This window comes from Morchella sextelata (assembly GCF_020137385.1).
Source record: "Morchella sextelata strain SCLS chromosome Unknown scls_17, whole genome shotgun sequence".
NCBI lineage: Eukaryota > Fungi > Ascomycota > Pezizomycetes > Pezizales > Morchellaceae > Morchella > Morchella sextelata.
Window position 1 is genome coordinate 1,298,505 of NW_025408632.1, and position 26,188 is coordinate 1,324,692.

Genomic DNA, 26,188 nt, shown 5'->3' on the forward strand with positions numbered 1-26,188 from the left:
GTGCCACTCGATCGGGGTGTGTGTACAGATTTGTGCTTGTTATAAGTGCCTCTTGGCGCGAATGGTAGTTTCAGTGAATACATATCATGTTCCTGGCAGGTTAATTTGACATCGATTTTCCCGGGTTGCAGTAAAGTACTCTACTCCTCGGTGTCATCCGTGCTGGCTTGCCGAGTGACGTTCCTGCCCCACAACTTTCTTCAAGCACCCTGGATACCGTTATGTGGTCATGTAGGTACATGTACCTTGGTCGAGTAGGTACTCCACTCCTATCGTTGATCGGCCCTTTTTCACCCTTCTTACGGCAAGGTACCCGGGAAAACTAACAAACTCAACCGACACCGCCGGTTACTAATCCTGAATAGTCTGGAACACTTGGTTATAAACATCAAATTCACCAACCACCAACCACCTTGAAAGATCTTCCTCTGCCAAGTAACGGCATCAACCGACTTCCTTACGAGTACTGGTACTTTTCCATGTCGTCACCAATAGGACCTTCGGTATTAATATGACATGTTAATATGGCTGGCTAGTACCCTTTCTCCCATATTGATGGATGGGTACACACACAACTCACTATGGCGCGAGAAGGCATAGGGGGTGGGTGTGTCAACTTCAGAGGAACCTTTTTTGTATGGGAATTAGAGAAAATTCCACCGTTAGGCTAGGCGCTAGTACCATTATGGGAGTAGATCTCCCAATTTCTATAGATTAATTGGCTACAAACGCCGAAGTTTACACACCTACCCACCATAGCTTCTCGAGCCATAGTCAAGATTCTTTCCTTCTTCTTTCCTTTCGGGGCTTTCATCCCAAATTTGGAGCGGGAAGAAGTGGGAAGAAAAAAAGCACAAAGTCAGGCAACCCGCATCCGAAAGCTGAGTTTGAAAAAACGAAAGAAAAAAGGGATTTGTAGAGAAATTGCATGGTGGTGGTGGCTTAGGATAAACAAATCTGCAATTGCAAAATGACGATTACCTCTCTCCAAGTGCAACTATGCTGAGTTTCCCTATCCACACGCATCAGCATATGCAATTGCAATTGCCCTGTCTATTTTCCTTGGGAGCTCGAGGCTTACGCGTGCACGCCATTACATACGTTCATGTACTCTAGAGTATGTATCTGGGCTTGGGAATGGGACCGAGATTCTCTTGCAAGGTTCACACCAGATCCATCCATGTATCCAATCGCAGCCCTTTGAAACATCAGCGGTCGAAGGATCGTGCAATGGATCATGGAGCGCTTAAAATATAGCTCTAGCCTTTGGATAACCTCTATAACGTGACATGAGCTTGACCGCAGCCGTCACACCCTCCAATCGCGTAATAAAGCACACAACAGGCACTCATAGCTTATTTCGGCGGCCTGGAACATCGAACATGTGTGTTGTTGCTGTTGCAGAGCGGGAAATGGCACCTCATTGATCGCCGAACGCCCATAACAAAATACACATGACTTACTTCTACCTACTCAACTTGGAGATCACGTATCGAAGTAAGAGAGTCGCTCGACCGGCCCCTTTAAAAAAAAAAAACTTTGGGAAGGACGTACCGGGGCGTTGAAAAGCAAAAAAGAGCGTATTTCGGCGCGACACTAAAGTGCCGACACCGGTGTTTTCCGCAGGTGCCCGTATGGTCAATTGGTGATTCTCGTATGTTTTGTAGAGTAGGATAGGTTAGTTAGATGGTGGTTGCCAGCCTCTCTAACTCCTTCCTCCTGCGGTATGCAGCAGCAGTAGCAACTGCTTCGCTTCTTCCTGCTAGCTAGCTAGCTCGGGAGGGAAATATACTGGTCGATCTTACTTGACACGATTGATCTCACTTGCATGTGAATTCACGATAGGATAGGACGTATACGCGTAGCTAAGTGTTGACCAGCTTACTATCATAAGAAAAAGGCATGCATTCCACGATGGAAGGAGGTCGGAGCTCACTTGTGGGGGGGTGATTAATTCGATAGGAGATTATATTGGAATTGCAAATGACAGAACATTTCAAACCTTCAGCCTGGGATTTTTGGGCACTAAAACCAGATCACGCCACGCCAGATCACAAGCTTGCGATCTGCCATTTTATTCCCTTCCTTTGGTCTTTGCGCGATTGGGAATGGGAATGTTTCCCTTAGCTTCTCGTATCGATGTGGATATATCTAAATATACACACTCTTTTGAGTTGAGACCTCACGTTTCAACTGTCCCAGCCGGCGTTCTGCAGCCAGCAGATAAGATGATGTGCAGCATCATTCGCTAGATAAAGTAGAGTACATACTTGGGGCACTCTGCTCTAATGTGCTCTAGCCAGAGTAGCTGTCGAATTCCAGCCACCCGCCAACCTACATGACAACTAGGTACATATCTCTCTTACCTCACCTTCTCTTACTCTTACTCGGTTGGCAAGACGCTTAAAGCTTACTGAGGAATTCATCATCATCATCATCATCCTGAGTCTTTTGGCGCGGCGTAGCCCACGTAGGTACTTGGTCTTTGTCTTTTTTATTTTATTTCTTGTGTTGGTGATCATGATCAGGAATGTGTATGTATGTATGTATGCATCAGCTTTCTGCAGTTGGCGGGCGGTTTTACAAACATCGGAAACCCGGATTTCAATGGAATGGAAGCTAGGTAGAGTAGGTAGAGTAGAGTAGAGTCTTGGGTAGTTAGATTCTTGTACGATCGTAACTCTAGTTAGAGTTTCCGATGGACTAATAATTACACCCCATTCAGCCGTGATCCCAGCATGCCAATGATCAAGTAACAAGAACAAGAAGCCCTATCCTATTCGCAAGCACCCACCCATGGCCACTCTACACCGCCGCCGGCGCCTGCGGGAGCTTCTTCATAAAATTCCTCCTCACTGGCTCCATGGCTTGATGCCACACCTTCGCCATCCCAATCGGGAACTCCCCATCCTCACTCCCCTGCACCAGTCCGGCCCAAGTCTCATCCACAAAGTCCGCCAACGGCATTCCTATCTCTCTTCCGTTCTCGATATCTACCATCACCACTGTTAGCAAACCCGCCCCAACCCGACCCTGGCTCCGGTCGACAAGAAACACAATAGAAAGAACTATGCAAACATACCAGGCTGAACCTCCTTATCATGCAACTCCGTCTGCACCGCCGGCGGCAGCACCTCCAACACCTGCACCCCCGTCCCCTCCAAGTGGACTCTCATCGCAATCGCGAAATGGTGCAGCGCAGCCTTTGTCGCGCAGTAGTTCGGGCAGCGCGACAGCGGCACGAGCGCCAGGCCCGAGGTGACATATATCAGCGCCGTCTTCTGTTGCTCTGAAGACTTTGCGAGGAGGAATGGGAGGAAGGCGTGCGTGAGGTGGATGTGTGCGGTGTAGTTTGTTGTGAGTTCTGTCTGGAGCATCGCGAGGTCGACTCCGGCGGGCTTGGAGAAGTTGAAGCCGCGCTGGATGCCGGAGTTGAGGAAGAGGGCGTCGAGGGTTGGGTGCGAGGCGGTGATCCTGCCCGGGGGTGTTAGTGGTGAGTTGGGGCAAACAAGCAAACAAAACGCGGGGATGGGGTGGGGAGGCGGGGGGTGTACTTTGCAGCCCAGCTTGCAATCTCATCCAGCTTCGTGATGTCGAACGTATACCAGAACAGCTTCCCCTCTGCGCACTTGTCCTGACACTTCTGCGCAACCTCCTCCAACCGGGCCTGCCTCCGCCCTACCAGGATCACCGTCCTGCCTTCGGCGAGGAACCTCTCTGCCATGGCGTAGCCGATGCCGCTGGTGGCGCCGAGCAGCAGGATGGTCTGGTATGGGAAGTGCGTATTGGACATTTTTCTTTTTCTTTTCTGAATAACTTGGTAGTGTGGGGAATCAATGAAAAGACATGTAGGTATGAGACAAGCTTTTTATATATCCACCGCGATGGATGCGGGGAAGGGGCGACAATGACGTCGGGGATGTCGGATAGGGACTAAGCTTCTGAAGTTCTTGGGGTTAGACTTTCAGTATCGCTATCCCCGACTCTGCATAGTTTCCCTCTTTCTCGACCGAGAATGTCGGTCTGGTCTGATGTCCGTGTCCGACGAGAACTCGACATTTTCAGGGAAGCTGGATATCTCGGCCATGAGCCATCTGGATTACCAATTCTCCACACAGCCAAATCCAAGAGCTGCGAACTTTCGAGAATAGGTATACAGAACCCCCATCCTGTCAAGGAAGCAGGACTCGCCGGAATTAGAACATCATGAAACTAGCTCCGTCCGAGGATAAAACTGTTAGGTGGCATTGCATGAACCCTAACCCTTGGTATACCGCGGGTATGATGAGTGATAGTCTGTGATCTGCGAGTGTACCTACTTCTGTCAGTGTACATGTTGTCTCTCGTCTCGTCTCGTATTGTCTTTTCTCGTGTGTAAGGGGAGGTTGCGACAGTAGGTGCTGTACCTGCATATCGGGCTCCGTGTGTGAGTGTGCGTGTGCCTTGCTTGTTGCCAACTGTTGATTGTGATGTGTGGTTGGTTCGGTGGAAAGCTTGTTTCTGTCGCACAATGGATGTACGTATTTAGGTACGTGTCTACTCATAAAATTACTCTCAGGCGCATTTCCCGCCCTGAACTGAACTGTGGGAGATGGACGTCGGAAATGATTGTGTTTTTCTTTTGTTTTGCCCCTGGCCGATCGCGATGGCCCCGGAGTATTGTAGAGTAGAGTAATAGTTGTTACTTCGACCGGGGCGAACCAATTGCAATTGATCATGCCGACATCCACTTCACTCCAATGGCCTCTATAGTATATTTCTTCTCCACATCGATGTTCCTCTCGGATCGAACAATTGAATCTTCAGCTCCTCCTTTCTCCCCCACTTTGAGTAGAGCATTATGTCGCTTCCCGCTGTGTACTCTACATGTAGGTACCTACATAGTTCGAGTCCAACAGTTCTAGTTTCGTCCGATAGCCGCAATCAAGCGCTATAAATAGCTCATGCACATATGCTCTACTTACGTGGTGGAATGTCCGCCAGCTAGTGTTAACCGAGCGAGAGAATTAAAGTATCAGTGGCAATGGCAGTGACAGTGACAGCTGCAAATTATTTCCCAGGGATTGGATACCTAGATATTCGAATTTCGAATCGCTTGTTACGGTGTTTTTTCGCTTCGTATCCCCTGGAGAGAGATCCTGGTTCAACTAATTGTAGTTGTAGGTGCAACTTCAAATTATGCTGTTGTGCACTTTTTCTTTTCGGGCGTAACTGAACACCCGTACGAGTCTTGAGCCGGTTTGAACTTTGAAGACCATCGTGACCATGGCATGATAGGCAATTGCCGTATTCGGCGGCCTCAATTGCACCATGTAAGCCTCATGATCAGGAAGGAGCCCTACTCTAGAACTAGCACAAATCAGAGGAGAGGCTATTCTTGCCTTTTCTTTCCCCCGAGTAAAATCACCATCATATCAGTCTGTCGCGGCTTTCATCCGGCCGTACTGATGATGTTGGTGAGAAATCCAGCACTAACTGTGCAGATATCAGCACCGATTGCGAGGCAGTAACTGTAGAATAATACACCTGCCTACACATTTAGGAGAAAAACTTCTTGTCCTTTCTGTTTGTCATGTCTGCTGCAGCCGTAATAGCTATTTGGCGGCATGCAAACAGAGAAGTGTAAAGTGCAAAGTGCAAGAAGAATTTTGGATCGAATACCGTTAATTCTCGAATAATCCACTATCCCCGTATTTGTGTGTGGTAAGTCCGAACCAAGGCGAATTGGCGTATCAAAATTCGCGGATTCGTGTAGATACACACTTTTTTTCACCCGGAATCAAGATTCAACGAAGCGGAGATAGCGGATTTCTTGAGAATTAACGGTAGCACCTGAACCACACTTTCCCATAGCCAGAGCTCGAGATCTAGAGTCTGTGGCAGAATACGTATGTAAGATGGTGCCTGTAGAAAAAAAAACAATACCAATATGACTACTTAAACATAATCAATTGTTGCGCGCGTAAAGAAGCCATTTTACATACAAGAATCATCAAAAGGGCACGTGAAACTTGAGTCTGGTGAATTCTCATTTCAGCGAATCATTGTCTCTCCACCTGGAGATGAACTCCGGACTAGATCCCGTGGATTCAATTGGCAGAGATTGTAGATTTGATTGCTGCATGGTCGTGGTCTCTTAAATCAAGTTAAATGGTAAGCGCCATTGTAACAGCTGAATGTTCTTTAGAGAAGGTTATTATTTCAGATATTGATGCGTGATAGCTTGGTGACATCTATGTAACTTAAAGGCTCGGTGTGGGTTACGATATTTTTCTTTCTCGTTTGTTGCGACCGTGTTCGAACGTTCTTTGGGAAATTTTAGGTTCCGGTTTCCGTCATCGGATGTCACTCGGTACGATCGGAGCTGGCGGGGTAATCATCACCCAGCTTGCGCTAAGGTAAACGTACACCAGCGACCACAACAACACCCCCAAGCCAATCAACCAAAAACTCCAAACATCATGCATTGTGGCGCACTGCCTTGCCTTGTGTTCTTCGCACTTTTTATCTCATAACAAAAAAAAAAGGAAAAAGCGGGGTAATATATACAGCCAACCACATGCGCATGCGTAACTACAAAAAAAAAAAAAATAGAGAATCTACCATAAACGCCTATTTCATAATATAATATAATCGACTTGATGTCTTTTTCACTTATTAAACGAGAATCTATCCTTAAAGTTACCTAGTCGCTGAAAGACATTGCCCTTTGAATATCCGGGATCCCGTACTATTACTGCGTCTTGGAACTTTTGCCGCTTTGTTCGGCCGTTCCAGAAGCCGAGGAGTATGGTGGGGATTATTAGGCCGTGTGCAATTGTGCACATACAGGCAGCTACCCAAGCTCCTCTCTGTGTGCAGGGTTAGTAGAGCAATTTCGGAGGCAAATAGATGAATGGCAGGGTGGCTTTACCTGTTCACTACAATGGTCGGCAAAGTCCATGATTTTCATGTCTTCCTTCGACTCTTCAAATCCAGTGTTACAAACCCAGAACCTGTGGGGGGAAGTCAGCGGTGAACTACAACCATCAGGAGGATTTAATGGGGGCAATTGGCACATACATCGACTTTGGATTCTTCTTCTCCTCCGACAGAGTCAGGGCCACCATCCCACAGATGAAACTAATCATCGAATGCAGCAACGCCGCAGAAGCAAGGAACCTATTCGTCAAATACCTCCCCTACAGCATCACTCCCCGTCAGCCCTGCGTCCGCACCAAATCCACACAACCAGGAGGGGGGTCTACAAACATTTGGCCAAAAGCTCACTACCGAGAATATCGAATCAAGCAAAAATATGTACGAAGTAATGCTCAGCAGCAATATCGTCGGCGTCAACGACAGCTCCGGATTCCACAACGGATCCCCTTCACTGTTCTCTTTATCCTTTGTATCGATATAGTGGAACAATATGTGCCCCGCCGACCCTAGCACCGCGCCCGCCGTCACCAGCGAAAACATACGAAGCACCACCCGCGGCCGCGAGAGCAGCTTTGCGCGGTCGGTCTTGAAGGTCTTGAGGATCGACTTGCGCGGCGGCTGGGTAGCCTTGGAGAGGAGCTTGATTGTCTTTACGCCGGTGAGGGGCTGCACTTCGATTGGTGGGGGGGAGGGCGAGCGGCTGTTCACGCCTGTGTAACCCTTTTCGGTCTTTTTACGGGTGCTCTCGCTATCGTTGTTGTCGTTATCGTCTTCATCGAAGTAACCACCTTCTTCTAGTTAGGGGGTTAGCTATTTACAGCAATTATAGGATACGGGGGGGGGGGGGGGGGGGGTAAATACCGTCGAGAAGACCGGACCCCTCAACATCTCGTAGGTCTTCTTCATCAGTGCTCATCGTCTGGCTCCTCGGCCGTCGACCCGTGGAGAGGGTTGAGATGTCTCGGAAGCCACCTGAAGCCATCTCGTTCTCGATGCCAATCCGTGATTAATATTATTATATGGGGTGTGGGGAAGTTGGGTAGTCCGGTGGATAGACGATAATATATCTCTGCTATCTAAATTCACACACACTCAAAAGCAGAGCTCGTGAGAATAAGCTAGCTAGCTACCAGAAACCAAGGGGAGGAGGGGAGTTTGATTCAAAAACCCTAAAGCAAGGCAAAAAAAAAGAAGAATGCGGGCAGGACGCACACAACCTGCTGTTTATATAAATCCCATTGTCTGTCCAGATCGTGGGTTATCTTGTCTGCAGCAGCTGGCTGGGGCTGATTGTGAACTGAGACATCAAGCCAATGCATGTAAGCTTTGCGAGAAACAGAAACCCTTCAAAGCTCGACCACGTTGAAAGGCTGAAGGACACGCTTCTACCCAATCGTGATGGGCTCAAGCCACAGGAAGCCCCTCCTCCGAATCGGGGCCTCTTAAAATAGCGTTAGTGCTGACCCACTGCCCGCGCCGCCCCGCACCCCCCTGCGGTTTTAGGGCTGTGAGCCGATTTCTAAAACGCTTATTTCATCAAGCATGCAGCTTGTTCTCTCAGCTTCAAAACTGAGGGGATGATTGACTTAGTTTTCCCTACTCAAGAGGGAGATCGGGAAGCTTGAAGCTGGAACACTTGGCTGGACGACTGGCTGCCAGGTAATTGATGAACGACCATGCCCAGCTATGGCCAAATATATCAACATGAACTACATATTCATAGCTATGGCACATGAGCTCTTGCCGCAACGAGTATATACAGGACGGCTGTTTGTCGGAATGAGAATGTGGCTTTTAACCCTAAACGGGAGGATCCCCAGGGTTGGAATGCTTGCTGCTTGATAAAGAAAATATCAGCCCTATGGAGTTTATTTTTGCCCATGTAGCCTCATTTGTGGCGCAGCGAGCTAACTACATGGTCATGGATTAGAAGTGGAAATGACTGAAAAGTCAATAGTTTGGGTATGTGGTAAGCGTTAGCGAGCTAAATTTCACAAGCGCTACTACTACAGCCTAAAGTGTATTTCGTTGCTTACTACAGTTTCTAATACTGAGAAATCTTTTTAAGCTTTAAAGTACTTGTTTTTTTTTATAGCCAGCAAGAATTGAAGTTGAATTAATGAATTAGCTACTCTTGTATCAAATTACACCATGAAAAAAAAGAATCGTGCGAAAATTGTCGGGCCAGTTATTTCCCCAATGGAGCGAAATTTAGAAGAGAAAGAAAAAAGATTTTGAAAAAGATACCCCATGTCTTCAAATTCTCCTTCAACTACCACTGTGAAGACTATCGTCGTTTTCGGTCCCAGATTACTAAATGAAAACTTTAGTAATCCCTCAAACCATCATCGTCGACTTCGACTTGGTACTTGTAGAAGGCATTCGAGAGGAGCAGATCCTCGGAGGGAGTGAGCTTGAGCTTGGTATCCTTGGTATTCATGTTTCCAATACCAGAAAACTGCTGGATGACGACAGTGGGGTTGGAGTTCATGTTCCTGGTGCCAAGGTACTGCTGGTTGACTGCAGTGGGACTATTGTTCCTGGCCCCAACGCCAGTATATTGTTGGTTGACTGTAGGAGAGCTGTAGCCACTACGTTGGCCCTGGGCGGTATAGGACATCGGGGTCCCGGGGCTGCGTGTCGGGTAGACGTTGGAACGCTTTGGGGTACCGAGAGCCTCGCCGGAATTATTCTTACCAACAATCTGCTGAGTCCCGTGGTTGATTGCAGTATTCTCGTGATGCTGCAGGGTCATCTGGTTCTCCCGCGGAATCCCGATGCATGAATCATCGTCGGGAGTGGCACGCTCCTGGAGCCACTGCTGTGCGTAATTGTAGGAAGGTGGGTTCTGCGGATTGACCTTGGTGATGTCAAGTCTCTGGCCATTGGGAAGACTGAGGATCTTTCGGGAATCACTCGCCTTTTTGCGCAATCCTGGACCAGAGCGGTGATAGGAGCGGTTATCAGCAGAGGTGTAGGGTGCATCGTAGGTATCTGAGCCTAAAAGATCTGAGACGGCTTTCTCGTGCTGGACATATTCCTCGCGGAGACGTGCGAATTCACCAGTAGAGTAGGACTCCAGCTGTTGTCTTTGTTCCTGACGAGAAGGCGGCAGCATAGACAACTTGATCTCATCTTTTTCTGCAAGCTCTCTGTAGATAGAAGTCTCCTTAGAAGGCTTATTTTGGGGAAGGAAATGGTTCGACTGTTTGACCATGGTTATTTGTTCGTGCTTCGCGACTCTTTGAGCATACGCATGCATCGGCATCGGCATATCCCCGAAGCCGGGAGGAGGAGCGACGACTCGGAAAAGTTCCGGTTCGCTGTCGGAGCTGTTGTACGTCTCGCCGGAATGACAGTTTTCGGGAGTTGCTCTTGAGCCGGCACTGACTTGGTCCCATGGCTGGGAAGGAGTATTAGAATACCTTTGGCGTTTGCGCTCCTCGTCACCTCGGACCCTACTTTCCAAGGCCTCTAGTCTATCGAGTTCCATTTGCCAGAACCCGCCTTCAAGCTTGAGTCTTTCGTCGAAGAAGCGTTTGATTTCAGGTGAGTTATGATCGGTTTCGTGCATATACTCTTCATAGTTTTTGCCTTCTTTAACGACCGCCTTGGGTGATTCCGGGTCCTGAGTATGTTGTTTGAAGCCGAACTTTACCACGAGCTCGGTTTTCCAGGCCGGGTTGTCAACCGGGGTGGCCAAAGGGTTGCGGTCAAGGCATTCGGCCAAGGTCAGCCCATCAGTAACTTCGGTTTCAATCTTAGTGGGTTTCCTCTGTTTCTTAGCCTTGGTCTTCCTTCTCCCCCTCCTTTGCGGGCGGCGACCAAACCCAAACTTTTCGACCAATTGGGCTTGATCATGGCCCATGCCATCCAGTAACGGTGCTTCTTCACCGCAGTCCGAGTCCTCGTCATTGTCACTAGCATCGGAATCAACATCGTCACACATAAATGGTGCAAGTTCTTCGGAGGTCACGATTGGTAGCGGTTCTTGAGCGTTTTTAACATGTGTCTCAAAGATGTGGGTACGGTTGAGACTAATCATGTCGAATTTTATTTTTTTGCATTCACTGGAGAGGTGCCTGTCGCTCCTGGGATTCGGAGCGCGCTGTTCCTCGTCCTTAGAGATGGACGAGAGCGGGCCAATTGACTCTGGACGTGGAAAATGTACCAAGCCAACGTGAGCATAATTCTCAAAAATCTCCGTCGCCTCGAGATACGTCTTCTGTGTGACATATAACTGAATTGCCGGCGATATCGTGTAGTAGTCTATTAAGACCAACTTACCATCAAGGACGCCCTGCTTCTTGATCTCAAGACGGATATCGACTGAGCTCCATGGCCTACAGGCAACATGGTAGTCCTCACGGTCGTTGTCCTCCAACCCAAGGATGTACTTTTGCTGCGAGTACTCTCTGGGGTCCCTACCACGACGCTTACGGGCCGTAAAGAGACGGCGGACTTTACGGGCATATATCTCGTACTGATAGAGATATCGAACATAAAAGAGGCGGGGTAGGTGGAATTCTTCGGGCCAAAGGTTCATGTTGATGGCCACGAGAACCCACCTTTGGGATTGATCGACGGATTCAAAACCGCCCATGGAAAGAACGGCAACGTAGAGGCTCTGAAGATCGAAACTGAGATTGGCATCCATGGGATCGAAGGCTGGGTGGATGGCACTGGGGATCCACGGAGATTTGATGGCGGGATTTGGGTACCAGTTGCCAAGCGTGAACGCAGTAAGAGAGGCAAAGAATTGTGCCTGGGTGATCCTCTCGGGGAGGAGGAAAAGAGTGACGGTATTTAGATCCGCAGCCATGGCGATACTTAAATTAAAACGTGTAGGAAATTATTGGTTGGGAAAGTTTGGAATCCAAACGAATTGTGAGTGATGAGTGATGAGTGATGACCGAAACAAATTTGGATAATTCCAGTCAATGGCACAGAGACGAAAAAAAAAGAAAAAAAAGAGAAAAAAAAGAAAATAGGCTAGGCAGAAATATCCAGAGAAAAGTTAGACATAGATTTTTTGTCAAGCAGAAAATGGAGAGAAAACCTACACCGCGAATGTAGGGCTAGATAACTAGATTGGTATTGTGACAAGATCCAACACCGGGTTGAATCCAGTGCAATTGGAATTCAGAGATTGTGTTTGACTTAATTTGAATGAAAGATTTGAGTGGCAAAAAGAGAGGATAAATTGAAGGAAGTACTGATGAAAGAATCCAAAGGATGGATGATGGGGATGAGTGAGGATGGTAAGGGAAGAGGAGGTGGAAGGGAGAAGAATGGAGGTAATGAAGAGAAGTGACAACAGAAGAGACGACGAACGAGTACGTTGGGTTTGGGTCTGCCCCAACAGGCAAGTGTTGGTGTAGGCTAGTGTGATAGAGAGTAGCAGTACCTGGCGGGGTGGAAGGGAAGGCAAGCCTACATGTAGGCAGCATCGACGAATACCCACTCACTGAGTTGACTGCTACGAGGTCACATCAGGAACTACACAGTATGTACATGGATTTTAGCAGCATTGCATCGTGAGCAAGTTTTATTTATGCTTGAGAATTAAAGAAGGCGAATGACGCTACATGAGAATTAGCTATACTATGAAGCATTGATGGGCGATCCAAGTGGGCAGCTGGAGAAGGTGAATCACATTAATAGCAATATCATCATGTGTATGGTTTTCTGACACTTCTTGTATCTCAATAATCTCGAGTTGATACTACCTGTAGATTCGTCTTCAACGAAGTACCCACATGTACATACTGCTCCCGCCTTCGTACAGCCCACGAGGACGAACGTAAATAACAGAATCTAAATGCGGTGGGTAGCTATGCGTTGACTGTTGGTTAGATCTTTGATTTTAGCTTAGCTCCCGCCCATGTTCACCGCTCTGTCGAATTTAGCCTTTCGTCTTCGCCATTAGATCTCTTCAATTGAGGCGGAGGAAAGGTTTTATAAATTTATCTAGTGGACTACTTAGATCCAGGATTAGGGTAAGTCGGGTCAAGCGTCCCCTGTGTTTCCTGTTCAGGGCAGCAGGAGGAAGGAAATACGGGGAAAGTGTGCAAATTACATATATTCATGAATGAATATACATCACCGCCATAAGTTTCTAACATCACCACTCGATCAACCCCAAGTCCTTCGCCTCAACACCACACTGCAAATCACCACGAGGCAGTAGCAATCAGCAAAAGCAGTAGCTCTTTAGCTTGAGCGACGCAAGGACCTCTCTGTGCCCCCAGTTTAAACGACCCGTCAAAATCCCCCATAATTACATCAAATCACCATAAAACTCACCAAATAATAGTATGTCGTCAAATAGTAGCTCTACCGTGTCTAACCCTAAACGTACTTCCTAATAATCCTACAGTCCCTCCCCATGCTAATAAACGAAGACAGAAGCGGAAAGGTGGCGTCTAATATTCCCTCACGCTACAGGCGGGATCTACACACTCTCAGTCATGTCTTTCCACGTCATGGGCAGGCGGGTCGTCGTTCATGATCGAGAAAGCTCAACTAAATAAGCCTCTCGGTTCTATAGATAGAGATTTTGGTTTGGGTGTGGCCCCGGTTTCCGATGTTGAGTGCAAATCTAACTTCAGAGCGGGCCTAAAGCAGAGTTGGAAGGAGAAATAACGGCTACACACACGAAAGGACGGATTGATGGAGCTGTGGTTGAATCTGATTGATTTTGATCAACTACTTACAACAAAAGAAAAGACGGGTTGTATGAAGAATGATTGACATTCCAGTGACTATCGTTAAAAATAAAAATATGTACCCAGAAGGCAATGATAATAATACAAAGAAAAGTAAGGTAGTACCAAGACTAGAGTAAAGACAGAGCTAAAGCTAATACAAGAGAAACAGGAAAGTAAGCCCCACCAGAATCAACAAAAATATTTATATCAAAAACCCGGCCCATCCAAAAACATAAGAAAAATAGACAAAAAGAATTTGCTGCCTCCCAAAAGAAACCACAAACACCCGCACCATACCCTATATCGATACCACAAGATCAAGAACAAGCCTCCCAAAAACAAAAACAAAAGGTTTTCCAAAACATAAACGCCAGGCCAGCTAGACCTCGAAACTCTAAATCGCCATCCACCTCTTGTCCGAACTATTAATCGTCGAGATCGTCGACCTCTTCGATGCCCTCCCTAGACTACTCGCCGTTGACAGCGATCGCCCACTCTCATCCTTCCATCCCGTAAACAGGCCCATCGGTACATCTACCTCGCTGCTCCCACAATGCGGCAACTCTGGTGCTACCGCCGGCGCCACAACCGTGTGGTACAGCCGCCCAACCACGCCGCGCGGGTCCGGCCGGTTCTCTGGATCTCGCTGCAGCATCTCTCGACACAGGCCGAGTCCGTCAGAGAATGGAATGTCCATCTTCTTCCTCGCGTCTTTCATGAGACTATCTGTGATCCACGTCTCGACCTGGCCGAGATTTGAGTGGAACGATGAATCCGGGGGCGCGGATTCGCGGGAGCGACGGTTCTTATGGGATCGGTGCGAGGCAAATGCGGTAGTCTTGCGCTTTGCGTGGAAGGTGAGGATCTCCAGGAAGATGCATGCGAGTGAGAAGACGTCGGATTTGGAAGGGTTGGAAGCGAAGGCTGTCCATTGCCCGATTTGGGTGCTGTTGGTGATCGAGATGCTGTCCTCCGAATGGGTTGATGATTTGCGGTACGTGCGGCCGGAGAATATAGTGTTTGTAGGGGGGCTGGATGATTCTTGGGATACGAGTGTTCGCTGCCAGAGCTCTGGGGCGCCGTATTCGTAGGCTTCCATGTCCTGGATTCCACCACAGTTGGGTGATTGCGGAATGTTTTGGGTAGGATCTAGGCGTTTCGAGTTGCCAATGTCCGAGAGGAAGATTCGGTTTGTTTTCTGCTCGATTATAATTGAGGATGGCTTTATATCGCCATGTGCAATTCCTCTGTCATACAGGTATGCCAGAGCATCGCTGAGACAGAGCATCCAATTGAAGATGATCCGTCGCCGTTCTTCTTTGGTATTCGACTTCCATGTCGTGGGTGGATACTGAACAAAGGACTTGATATTGAGTTCGAGTGCCGGCGACAAAACAAGAAATCCCACATTCTCATGTGTGTAAGAAAGATGCAGCTTCACTATATGGTCATGTGTGATTGAGTTAAGGGTTTCAATCTCTTCAAGGAAGGATTCGACTGGCAATTGATGGCTTCCGTATCCTAATGGCACCCTTCTTCGAGAATAATACACTTCCCGTGATCTTGGGAAGTAAACCTTCTCCACCGTCTGCTTCGCCGACCCGGGTTGCGTCCGTCTCGACATAACCTCCAACGGTACCAACTCCTCATCCTCAAAGTCCGTGTGCTGTCCCTCCACTAACTCCCTAACCAGATACGCATACTGCTTCTTTGCAAACTTCTTATCCTGTGACACTGCCGGAAGCTCCAACCTCTCAATCGTTGCCATCGACAGCGGCAGATCCTCGTCGTCCCACGATTCATCAATGATGTTGAAAATATACTCTGGGCATCCCAGATCACACAATATCAGGAAAAACTTGCGTGTGTGCTCCACGATCCACTCAGAATAGGTTGCCTCTGTGAGGCCTTCTCCAAACTTCAAAGGTTCCTCCAGCTTACGCCTCAGCGCACTGTCGGTGATGCGTTCTCGTATGTATCTGGGGCAGACGGTCTCCTCAATCTTCTGCTCATCCCACCAGGTCGAGGTGAGGACTACTGGTGGTGGTAGGCTAGCGCCGTGGCCTCCGTATCCGTACATGCTGTGGAAAAAGTCTGCTCTTGCTGGGTCGGCCATCGTGAGGGCAGCCATGGGAGGGAGCGGTGCAGGGCGGACCTTATACTAAAGATGATGCTCTACTCTCTCTAGAGTAGTTTGCAATGATCACTGGGGACGCTATGGGGATCGGTTTAGTTGCCACCAGGCTGGGAAAAGTGTGGGATTTTTTTGCATTTGGGAAAGTGACCACATGTGGGGCCCGTGAAACATTTTAGGTCCCCGAAAAGAATAGCCTCCCCCAGTGGCCCGAGGTTGTCCCAATAGAGGCTCAAAGTACGTACATGCAGTAAGAACGTTGTGCCCCCCCCCGGGGGGGGGGGGTGAAGGGGGGGTGGTGGCAGGCGGGCAGGCAGGCAGTTTGAAAAGAGATCAGATCAAATTGTAAGAGTAACAAATCTAGCCTAGAGACTAGGGCTTGCTTCCAAGGCTTGCTCTGATGACATGAGTAACCTTTGCCGTCGGCAACCTTGTCGCGTGTCTTGATGCCATAGCTTGCTTGGCTTCTCTGATAGGATGTAAGGAAGAATAGTAACTGAATGTCGTACTTCTAAAACAGCATGGGGCTGTTTCTCGCGCGCTCCAAGATAGATTGATATCTGGGATACCTACATGTAATTGATAGGATATCTGTAACCTACAGATATATGTCATACATACACCATCATCTCTGATATCGAAATTGGAAGGCATGAAAAAGGGTGTAGCTATGTCAGTTACCCACAACCTATCAAATCACGTCTATCAAAATTAGAGCATCATGCCACGCGAGCTACGCATATTCCCAAGCCCAGGAACAACCAACCGAGAAGGAGGGGTGTTCATGGTTAATGGGATGGGCTACATACTAATTCTCTAGTGCGCTATGCTTTCCCCTTCCATTCTTCGATTCTCTTCCCCATTCTCTCGCTCGATTCCTAGCGTTCCCTCGCCGCCGCCGCATATCTATCTATCAAACGGACTCGGCCCCGAGCTGGTAAACGAGATGCGAGGATGACCGTCGAGTCAGTGTGGTACAAACAAAGAGAAGTGGATGGTATCTAGGGTCAGCGATAGTATGGCTGTGGCTTGCTGCCTAGAGTGGTGGTTACCGTTGGCCACAACGAGCCGCCTTCCCTCTTCATGTGATAGTCATTCTACGGTATGGGGGGTTCGATGCGACCCCCCACGAAGTACCCAATCAATCTCCACAACCCCAACCGATCGCCAACTTTTTTCCGTTCCTTCCTTCGTTCGTTCGGCCCAGTTTGAGGGATAATTTTGTACCCAGCTGGCTACTGCCTTACTTGACCCTAGCAGTAGTAGGTATAAACAGGCATACCAAACCCTACCCAGCAAGCTAAGCACCAAATCTAATCTTTCCCCTGTTGATGATGTTCCAGTGTTCTCCAGTAGAAAACATCGGTACCGGTACCCAGCTATATAAACTAGCTCTACAAAGCGCTTAGACAGGTATATACCTGGATGAGCAATTCTGGGTACTGTTCTGGTAGCCATATGGGATAAGCTGTACCAGCCTAAATGGAAAATCCATCCATAACTTAACGCATATCTAGTTACTCTAGTTCACCTTTCAATACGAAGAACCCCTCCACGCACTTTACCAGTGCTTGCTCAATAAATCATTAACGGAAAATCCCTGAGCTATATAACCAGCACCCTCTCGGAAATTTGCTCTCTAGTTTATGTTTTGGCTTCTATCCAGCGGCGCAACCGTGTCCCGACCATACATAGTTGAGAATCGCACTATCCGTGGATAGATTTTTTTTCATGAGGCGTTCGTTGTTTTTCCGTTGAATTTGCACTCGCGGCAATGGCGTTTGCTTTTGCTTCCTCTTACGGAGTCCTGTGACACCACAGGAACTCTGGAGAAGAACACTGACATGATGAGCAGCCTACATATCGATGCATCTCATCGATGGCGAACCTTTTTACAAAGAAAAGCTGTGGGGGGCCCGCCGTCACCAAATCACAGACCCTTCCCATTCGCAGGGAGGGACCCTGCGCTAAACCGCAAACCACGCCTTCGGGTCCTGTTATCTTTTTCGACCCTCTTTCGGGCCGGGGGGTTGAGCAGAGTGATCAACTTGCCAAATAAAAATCACTAATAATTATCCGGAAGGCCTAGCTTGTTAGTGTTCTATATCGAGAGCGCTGCCCGACGGATCGGGTTTGTGCGAGTCTCCCCTGTACTGTATGCAGTACTCTACTCTGCAGGTAGATGTAGGTACTCTAGGTATTCTCAGTCGGCCCAGAACGGGGACGTCGACAACAACGAACGGGGGTGCGGATGCTAAGGAGTTCGCTACTGCTGGAGAACCTACAGTAAGCACATGTCTAACTGGATATGTTTGCAATTAATAAAGACTCGTAGTAGTTGCTTTGTACATCCATACCAAGAGTACAATCCAAGTACCTAAGAAGTACCTCAAGTGGAGACTCAAGTGAACAGAGTTCTCGTACATACATCTCATACATGGCTTGCTCTCCGGCCCTCAGCATTGGCACAACCACGTATCATACCTGGTTAGAATCCTGATCTACAGTAATTAATCGGTCGATCCAAGATTAGTTTCATTGCTGACCTACTTACTTAATCCACATATATTCTAGTTCTGAAGGAACGCGTAAACCAGTCTAAAGCCGCAAGGGCCTCAAATAATTCATTAGTCAGGCAAGACTCGGTTCATGATACCTCACTCAAGTCCTGGCTACTTCTCAGGTACAGCTCTCCTTAGGAAAATATTCTTTCTTAGAGATCAACCGGCTGGACAAGGACAGGGACAATTTTGTTTTTCTTCCGGCAACCCGGATTTCGACTGGAAAGAAGCAACTTCTCACATGTTACATATGTAAGGACGCTTGATTCGGCTGAATCGAAAGTAGAGTACCCTCTAGCCGTGTACAGTGTACACGTTCATATAAAGTCGTATGCATAGCAATATGTGCACCCCGCGCCCAGAAATAAAAGAAAGGAAAGGAAGGTGAAAAAAAAGAGCAGGTGAAAAAAAAATCTAGGTGAAACCCGAATTTATATCTCCAAATCCCGCAAGAAGCGATAAATAGCAAGCAAAACGGCTGGCGGCGGAAGGGAGAAACATATTTCGGCAAAGTCCTAGGTCAAAGCTAATAAAGTAAATCGGTATCCTAGGACTCGGTACCCGTTGCTTGCGATTTGTCCTATGTACCCTCGGTGATAATTTTTTTTCTTTCTTTCAGACAATCGTGTCCCCCGTAGTCGTGGGTCTTTGATAATCGGCTGTATCACACTGCTCCGCCCGATACTTTAATTTGTTGGGGACGAATGGTGATATTGTTCCCCACGTGAAAACCCGAGTATTGGGTTTAGATATTCCTTTATGGCAATCGCTATAACACACAAAACCCAATTAGTCCTTTTTTCCCATGATACAGGAGCAAAAGCACACAAACAATACACGTAGCATATTGTGCTGCATACAGACACCTCCTACTCACAGCTACCTAGGTGTTTTCATTATGCGAATGGCCTACCGGCCGTGTCCGCTCGCATGCTCCCTTCGATGCGGGGTATGCATTGCAGCTTTGATACTTTTAACAGATCAATTGAGGCTTTGCGTAGCCGGAAATGAACCCCAAACCTGGAGCGAGTGTGGAAAGTCTTCAGTGGAGGAGGAGCTGGAGGAGGAGTGGGAAATGATCGAAGCTGCGCCTGCTCTAACACACAGCAGCAAGAAGCATTGACGTTTCGTGGGGGTGACAGACATGTGGGGGCACCAACTTAACGTGAGACGGCGCTCCCACTAGGCGCTCGCGCTTCTTTATCGATAAAATTTAAGCTCATCGTGCGCTAGATACCCGTCGCCCGGCCGATGCTTTGGGGGTTCTTCTTCGCAAGTCTTGGGATGATGCGGCGCGGGGAAATCGACCAGCACACTTGAAATTGATATATCGGGGGTACCAGCTAGTACCAATCACTAAACTATGAACAAACCCCACACAATGTTTTGTTTTCTTTTTCTTTGTTTATTTCCCCCTGACATTAAGCGAAAGGCAGTGCTTCTCCAGTGCGCCGGTAAGTAACTACCGAATTGCGGGAAGAAGTGACTTAGACATCGTGTGCGTGTCGCACAGGAGTTCCGAGTCTTCAACCTCGTGGACATTATCTCACGAGATTTTGGAATGAGCCAGAAATTTCGCCTGCACGAGCTGCTAGGCCCTTGAATCATAAAAGCACCTCCGAAAGAGTCTTGGAATTGAAGATAAAAGGCTCCGGTAGAGTGAGCCGCGAGAGTTTGTTAGGAAGTTGATAATTCTCCTGTCGCCTTCCTGGTAACACGCACAGATGTTTCGGAGCAGAGTGATATTTCATTCAAAAGTTTATCTTAATTCTCTGGCGATATGAATATGACGAGCTAAGGTTTCTCGGTCTCCACGGAGTAGAGATGATCTACTGGGCCGGTTTTGGCCCCCAATGTTTCAGACGCAAGATACCTGTGCTTTGTCCAACCAAGCAACCCTGAAAAGTACGTTGTAACATTCCAAGCATGGATGCTCCTGGAGATTTTCTTCTGACAGCTTGACATCAGCTTCTTTCAAGCATGGTCCCTGCTTTCATGGCCGCGGAGAACAATGCCGTGGAAACATGAACGTAGTTTATAATTTAGTGACCGGAAAACAGCCAAGACTATAGTCGAGTGATAATCCATGATGATAACAAAAAAGGGCCTGTGTTCGTTTGGTCACTCGACCCTCAAAAATATATTCCAAACAGAATCAATATAAAGTCTTAATATAACTTTCTTTCGTATCCAATACTTCGGTTGGTGCGTGCCTTTACTTTCGTGATTAGTACTTTTACCCCTTAGATCTTGCAGTTGCCACTGATAAGAAATCCCTACCAGGTAGATGTACCGGTAATGATCACCCGACCACTCAAAGTCTTCAAACCCCCAGTTCCAATAATTATTTTGTTCTACCTCCCAACAAAACTCAGCCCATTTAAACTTGGTTTTTCAGCTTTGTTATTTTTGTTGAGCCGACGCATATATTAGCATATACGGGAGCCATTCTCTTATATGGGACTCTTTCCGCTCCGAGGGCTTCGTTGGTATATGTTAAATACCAGCTATGGATTAGAGTCTCTGATATATGGCCACATATCAGTATAAACTGGTTTAAGAAGATAGGTACAAAAAACCAGAGTAATGTAGCTCGGTAGATGGCCTAACCGATCGAATAGAAGGGAGTAAGATGACGAAAGGAGGTTTGATGACGAAGGGTTTGGAATATAGATATATCTTAAACATGTATCAATCTCCTAGATATTTTGGTGCATTCATTCATGTAGGTAATACAGGTTTTGAGGCCATGATAAGTAATATTCCTCATGATATATTTCGATAACCGGTTTGAGTAGGAGCGCAATCCCTTGTTCAGTGTTACGGGCCTTGTCGCGGTCATATTTACATGGAATCCTTCTGCTTGCTAGTGTGATTCATGAGGTCGAAGTATTTTGCGCCCTGCCCTGATGAACAAAGTGGTCCAACTCATATTATCTTAAGATGCAAAGGTACAGGTACTTCGCAAAACTCTGTGATTTAGTGGTCACCTAATGCCTCCCCCCGATGGATAAGGGGGAGGAGCCGTCCAAAACTACCAGGAATATGTTTTAGAAAAAAAAATGAGCAGTTCTCTGAACTAAACACTTGCATGCCTCCTAGATAAGCAGTGCTTTGGCAAAGTTTCATAGATCCGGCATATTTGGGGTTCAACGAGCGAAGCAGTATCGAGATAGCATAGGCTTCCTCGTTGTCATCAGGAAGCCTTTCCATTAGTCTACTTTAACGGAGTTGAGATAGATAAAGAATTTCCCCGTTTGAAAATGTCCCGTCATTTTTGGACAAGCTTGTCGGGATTGGGTCGGGCCTGATCAAAAAACAGAGTAATGTCCTGATTCATACTTAATTATCTAGATACACAGACCTAACCCTATTTCCGAGGTTAACTTAAGTTCCACACCAAACAAAACCTGCCAGCCGTAAGCTTGGTGGAGTAGTTATGTGGAATAAAATTCGGTGCTTTGTCTCTTATGCCGATTGGTTGAAAATGATATTTCCGTTACTGGTTTCTTGGTTTATATAACTACAACCAACCAAGTAATGATAACCTGCAGCTGCCTAGATATCACCAGTACTCCGGCCCATGGACTTAGAATCGATACCTAGAGAGGACTACCGGTCACCATGAGTAATAAATCGCAATTTCTCTTAGTAATACTCGATCTGGATAGTTAATTCTTGGGTTTGGAAGTCTTCTTCTTGATATTGTAAAAACTAGCATTATTGATCATTGCCAATAGAAATGGCGACTGCCCGGCCTCGTGCAGTATCTACATTATATGAAAACTCATTTGACTGGATGACACCATAAAAATAAGATGTATGCGTGATTATCTAGATATCAAAGGTCTAGAATTTGTATTCCAAATCACAAATACTTTTGCAGAGTGGCCGTATATAACTCGATAAGCTGTATAAGATGATCCTGCAAGTTACAGTTAAAGTTCAAGCTTTTTGGGTATCAGATCAACGATCTTACAAACAGTTACATCTAGTTAAGATATTATTACCTTGCACATAATTATTAATGTCTAATTTCATTCCTGCATTCAGAATATAAAAGCTCTAGCTATAGCTAAACTGTGGTATTTTATAGCAACCCTAATAACAAAACCAGACTATGTTGAAAGTCCGTACTCCTTTCATCCCCGAAACCAGAAACCGTCCAAATGCCACCCAAACATCCCAAACCTAGGTATACAATATAAAACCCACAGACCCCCGTACGCGTGTAAAAAGTAAAATCCCCGCAAAAAAGACCGAACACCGAATAGATGAATACCGAGTGGGTCTAAAACATAAAATAAAAAAAGAAAAAACAATAAAACAGGATGTGTAGAAATCTAGTCCATGTATCTAACCAATCATTATTACAAGCAAACAAACCCGAATGCTGAGTATCACTCTTGCCAACATTCTAACTTTTGTATTATCTTGCTTATTCATGTTCCTCGACGGGAACACATGAACAGAACAAGTTGAGGTCGCCGTATGCTAAATCGCTGGTTAGCATTCACGAAGAGAAAAAAAAAATAAAAACCGCCCCAAGGGTTAAAGAAACTTACAATCATCCACTCTAGTAACGGTGGCCCAGAACTTCCTATCCTTCAAGTATGGCAACGGGTATGCCGCCATCTCCCTGGTGTAAGGCCTATCCCACTCGCTCACCAACAGATCCCTCTGTGTGTGAGGAGAGTTCTTGAGAACATTACCCTCCTTAGGCATCTCGCCATTCTCAACAGCAGCAATCTCTCCCCTGATTTTGATCAATGCATCACAGAATCTGTCAAGTTCCTGAAGATTCTCAGACTCGGTGGGCTCGATCATAAGGGTCCCAGATACTGGCCATGACATGGTCGGTGCGTGGAAACCATAATCCTGAAGTCGCTTGGCGATATCGATGACTTCAATTCCACAAGTATCTTTGAAGTTACGAACGTCAAGAATGAACTCATGGGCGCATCTATCCTTGGAGTTTGTGTAGAGAATCTTATAGTGGGGGGCGAGGCGGGCAGCCATGTAGTTAGCGTTGAGCATAGTAATTTTAGTAGCGTGAGTGAGACCACGAGCTCCCATCATCTTGATGTATGACCAGGTAATGGGCAAAATGCTCGCAGATCCCCAAGGTGCCGCTGAAATTGGAGCAATGGCCTTCTCTCCACCGGTTTTGATAAGTGGATGCCCTGGCAAGAATGGTGCAAGGTGAGACTTGACACCAATTGGTCCGACACCAGGTCCTCCACCTCCGTGAGGAATGCAGAATGTTTTGTGCAAGTTCAAATGGCAAACATCCGCACCAATCTCTCCAGGGCTGCAGAGACCAACCTGAGCGTTCATGTTTGCTCCGTCCATGTAAACCTGTCCGCCATGGGAATGAATAATGTCACATGCCTTCTTGACACCAGGCTCAAACACACCGTAGGTGCTAGGGTATGTGACCATGAATGCACCAAGAGAGTCCTTGTATTTCTCAGCCTTGGCTTCGAGATCCTCCATATCCAAGTTACCAGTTTTTGGATCACACTTGACAGTAACAACCTTCATTCCAGCCATAGATGCCGAAGCAGGGTTGGTTCCATGGGCAGATTGCGGGATGATGCAAATATCACGGTGCGCCTGACCAGTTGACTTGAGGTACTCACGGATAACACGGAGACCAGCGAATTCACCCTGGGCTCCCGAATTGGGTTGTAGAGAAACCGCATCGAAACCAGTAATATCAGCCAAGTCTGTCTCAAGCTCATCAAGCATCTGCTTGTAGCCCTGGGCCTGCTCGACAGGGGCGAAGGGATGAAGAGAATTAAATTCAGGCCATGAAATTGGGATCATTTCTGTTGTTGCATTCAATTTCATTGTGCAAGACCCGAGAGGAATCATGGAGTTGGCCAACGACAAATCCTTGGATTGAAGGTGGTGGAGGTATCTCAACATCTCGGTCTCCGAGTGATGGCTGTTGAATACCGGGTGTTGAAGGTACTTGGAGGTTCTGGCAAATGCCTCAGGGACAGCAGTAGGGGCACCAGGTGCGATCTCTAGGTCCTCGGCAATCTCAGTCAACATCTCGTTCCACTTGAGTCTTCCAGGGATTCTCTCTGCAAAAGCAGACATGGCAGCAAAAATATCCTCAAGGTCCTGAGATGAAACGGTCTCGTCCATAGAGATTGCGACCTTCTCTTTGTCCAGTATTCTCAAGTTGATACCATACCACTCCTCAACTTTGGCCACAGTATCGGCAGCATCCTTGACCTTTACAACAACGGTATCAAAGTAGCCACCCTCGGCTTTTGATCCACCATTGACCTCAAATCCCAACCTTGAAAGACCCTCCTCCAAAATCCTAGCCATTCCATACACTCTCTCCGCAATAGCCTTCAATCCTGCTGGTCCGTGATACACAGCATACATGGCACTCATGTTTGCCAACAAGGCTTGTGCGGTACAGATATTGCTGGTGGCTTTTTCACGACGAATGTGCTGTTCTCTGGTTTGCAGTGAGAGACGGTACGCTGGGTCGCCCAACCGGTCCCTCGAGACACCAATCAATCTACCTGGCATCTTTCGCTTCCCCTTGTCTGAAGTCGCGAAAAACGCAGCATGAGGACCACCGTAACCAAGAGGAACACCAAACCTCTGAGCATTTCCAAATGCAATGTCAGCACCGAATTCACCAGGGGGTTTCAACATAGTCAAAGCAAGCAAATCTGTGGCTGCCGACAAGGTAGCCCCGAACTTGTGCGCAGTATCAGCAACTTTTGAGTAGTCATTGATTGACCCATCAGTTGCCGGGTATTGAATAAGAACACCAATGAGATCTTCGCCGACGGTTTCCACGGCGGCAAGATCGAGGGCATCGCCGACTTGAACATTAATCCCAAAGCCCTCAGCACGAGAGTACAGGGCCGCAATAGTTTGTGGGTGGACTTTGCTATCAACAAAGAAAGTCTTGTTGGAGCGCTTTTGGCGGGAGAGTGGAAGAAGACCCAAAGACATGGTCATAGCCTCAGAAGCGGCTGTAGCTTCATCGAGAACGGAGGCATTGGCAATTGCAAGGCCGGTGAGATCAGTTACGACAGTCTGGAAATTGATGAGAGATTCAAGACGTCCTTCAAAAACGGAATGAGTCAGCAGACCGTTCCCCTGCCAAGCATTTCGAAACTAAGAACCCTTAGAATTGAATGAAACTTACCTTGGGAAATCTCAGGTTGGTACGGGGTATAACTAGTGTACCACTCTGGGCTTTCCAACACATTTCTCTGAATAACTGCTGGGGTCTTGGCTCCATAATAACCACAACCAATATACGTCCTCCTCATCTTGTTTTTGTTCGCAATTCCTCGGAGCCTCTCCAAAAGCTGACTTTCACTCAACCCATTCTCGGGCTCGACCTTAAGTGCCCTTTCAGAGAGGATATTATCAGGGACTACATCCCTAACGAATGCATCCAGAGAATCATATCCAAGCGTTGCAAGCATTTTGTTTGTTTCTGCCACATTGGGACCAATGTGGCGCCTTTGGAAGGTATCGAGCGGCTCAAATATCGAAACATTAACTGCCTTTTCGGTCTCAGTAATGGTTGTACTGGAGTAAGTGCGCTTCTGAATTTTGGGAATTGTAAGGGCAGCAGTGGCGACAAAACGGGTATGAGGTACTGAAGCAGGACGAAAATGAGGTTTTGTGCTTGGAACTCTGGCCAAAGTCGGCGAAGAGAACACCCTCCTTGAGACCATCAAACGACGCATTGCTGACGAAGACATTGTTGCTGTTGTTGTCTTCAAATGCGATCAATTGAGAGAATTTTTTTTTGTGTTGGTTTTCTTATCGTGAGACCTACGATACGATAACGGAATAAGCTTAAGCTCGAT

General features: G+C 47.2%; 6 protein-coding genes across 6 annotated transcripts; 1 reads left to right on the forward strand and 5 right to left on the reverse strand.

The window, feature by feature from the left end:
* Positions 1–2,805: 2,805 nt before the first annotated feature.
* On the reverse strand, positions 2,806–3,793 carry H6S33_004443 (uncharacterized protein; the record flags this gene model as incomplete). Its single annotated transcript, XM_044835804.1, has 3 exons — positions 2,806–2,993; positions 3,083–3,474; positions 3,555–3,793. 3 exons carry the CDS (start codon positions 3,791–3,793, stop codon positions 2,806–2,808), a joined length of 819 nt encoding a protein of 272 aa, XP_044691181.1.
* A 2,857-nt stretch (positions 3,794–6,650) lies between these two features.
* Positions 6,651–7,903, reverse strand: H6S33_004444 (uncharacterized protein; the record flags this gene model as incomplete). Its single annotated transcript, XM_044835805.1, has 5 exons — positions 6,651–6,851; positions 6,914–6,995; positions 7,063–7,181; positions 7,252–7,715; positions 7,783–7,903. 5 exons carry the CDS (start codon positions 7,901–7,903, stop codon positions 6,651–6,653), a joined length of 987 nt encoding a protein of 328 aa, XP_044691182.1.
* A 1,344-nt stretch (positions 7,904–9,247) lies between these two features.
* On the reverse strand, positions 9,248–11,743 carry H6S33_004445 (uncharacterized protein; the record flags this gene model as incomplete). Its single annotated transcript, XM_044835806.1, has 1 exon — positions 9,248–11,743. The coding sequence occupies one exon, from the start codon at positions 11,741–11,743 to the stop codon at positions 9,248–9,250; it is 2,496 nt and encodes an 831-aa protein (XP_044691183.1).
* Positions 11,744–14,025: 2,282 nt separating this feature from the next.
* H6S33_004446 (uncharacterized protein) lies at positions 14,026–15,762 on the reverse strand (the record flags this gene model as incomplete). Its single annotated transcript, XM_044835807.1, has 1 exon — positions 14,026–15,762. The coding sequence occupies one exon, from the start codon at positions 15,760–15,762 to the stop codon at positions 14,026–14,028; it is 1,737 nt and encodes a 578-aa protein (XP_044691184.1).
* Positions 15,763–18,016: 2,254 nt separating this feature from the next.
* On the forward strand, positions 18,017–19,646 carry H6S33_004447 (uncharacterized protein; the record flags this gene model as incomplete). The annotated part of the gene is made up of 7 exons (XM_044835808.1): positions 18,017–18,051; positions 18,104–18,127; positions 18,179–18,252; positions 18,340–18,448; positions 18,508–18,578; positions 19,469–19,491; positions 19,560–19,646. The coding sequence occupies 7 exons, from the start codon at positions 18,017–18,019 to the stop codon at positions 19,644–19,646; spliced, it is 423 nt and encodes a 140-aa protein (XP_044691185.1).
* A 3,118-nt stretch (positions 19,647–22,764) lies between these two features.
* H6S33_004448 (uncharacterized protein) lies at positions 22,765–26,080 on the reverse strand (the record flags this gene model as incomplete). Its single annotated transcript, XM_044835809.1, has 3 exons — positions 22,765–22,820; positions 22,892–25,429; positions 25,513–26,080. 3 exons carry the CDS (start codon positions 26,078–26,080, stop codon positions 22,765–22,767), a joined length of 3,162 nt encoding a protein of 1,053 aa, XP_044691186.1.
* Between the last annotated feature and the right edge of the window lie 108 nt (positions 26,081–26,188).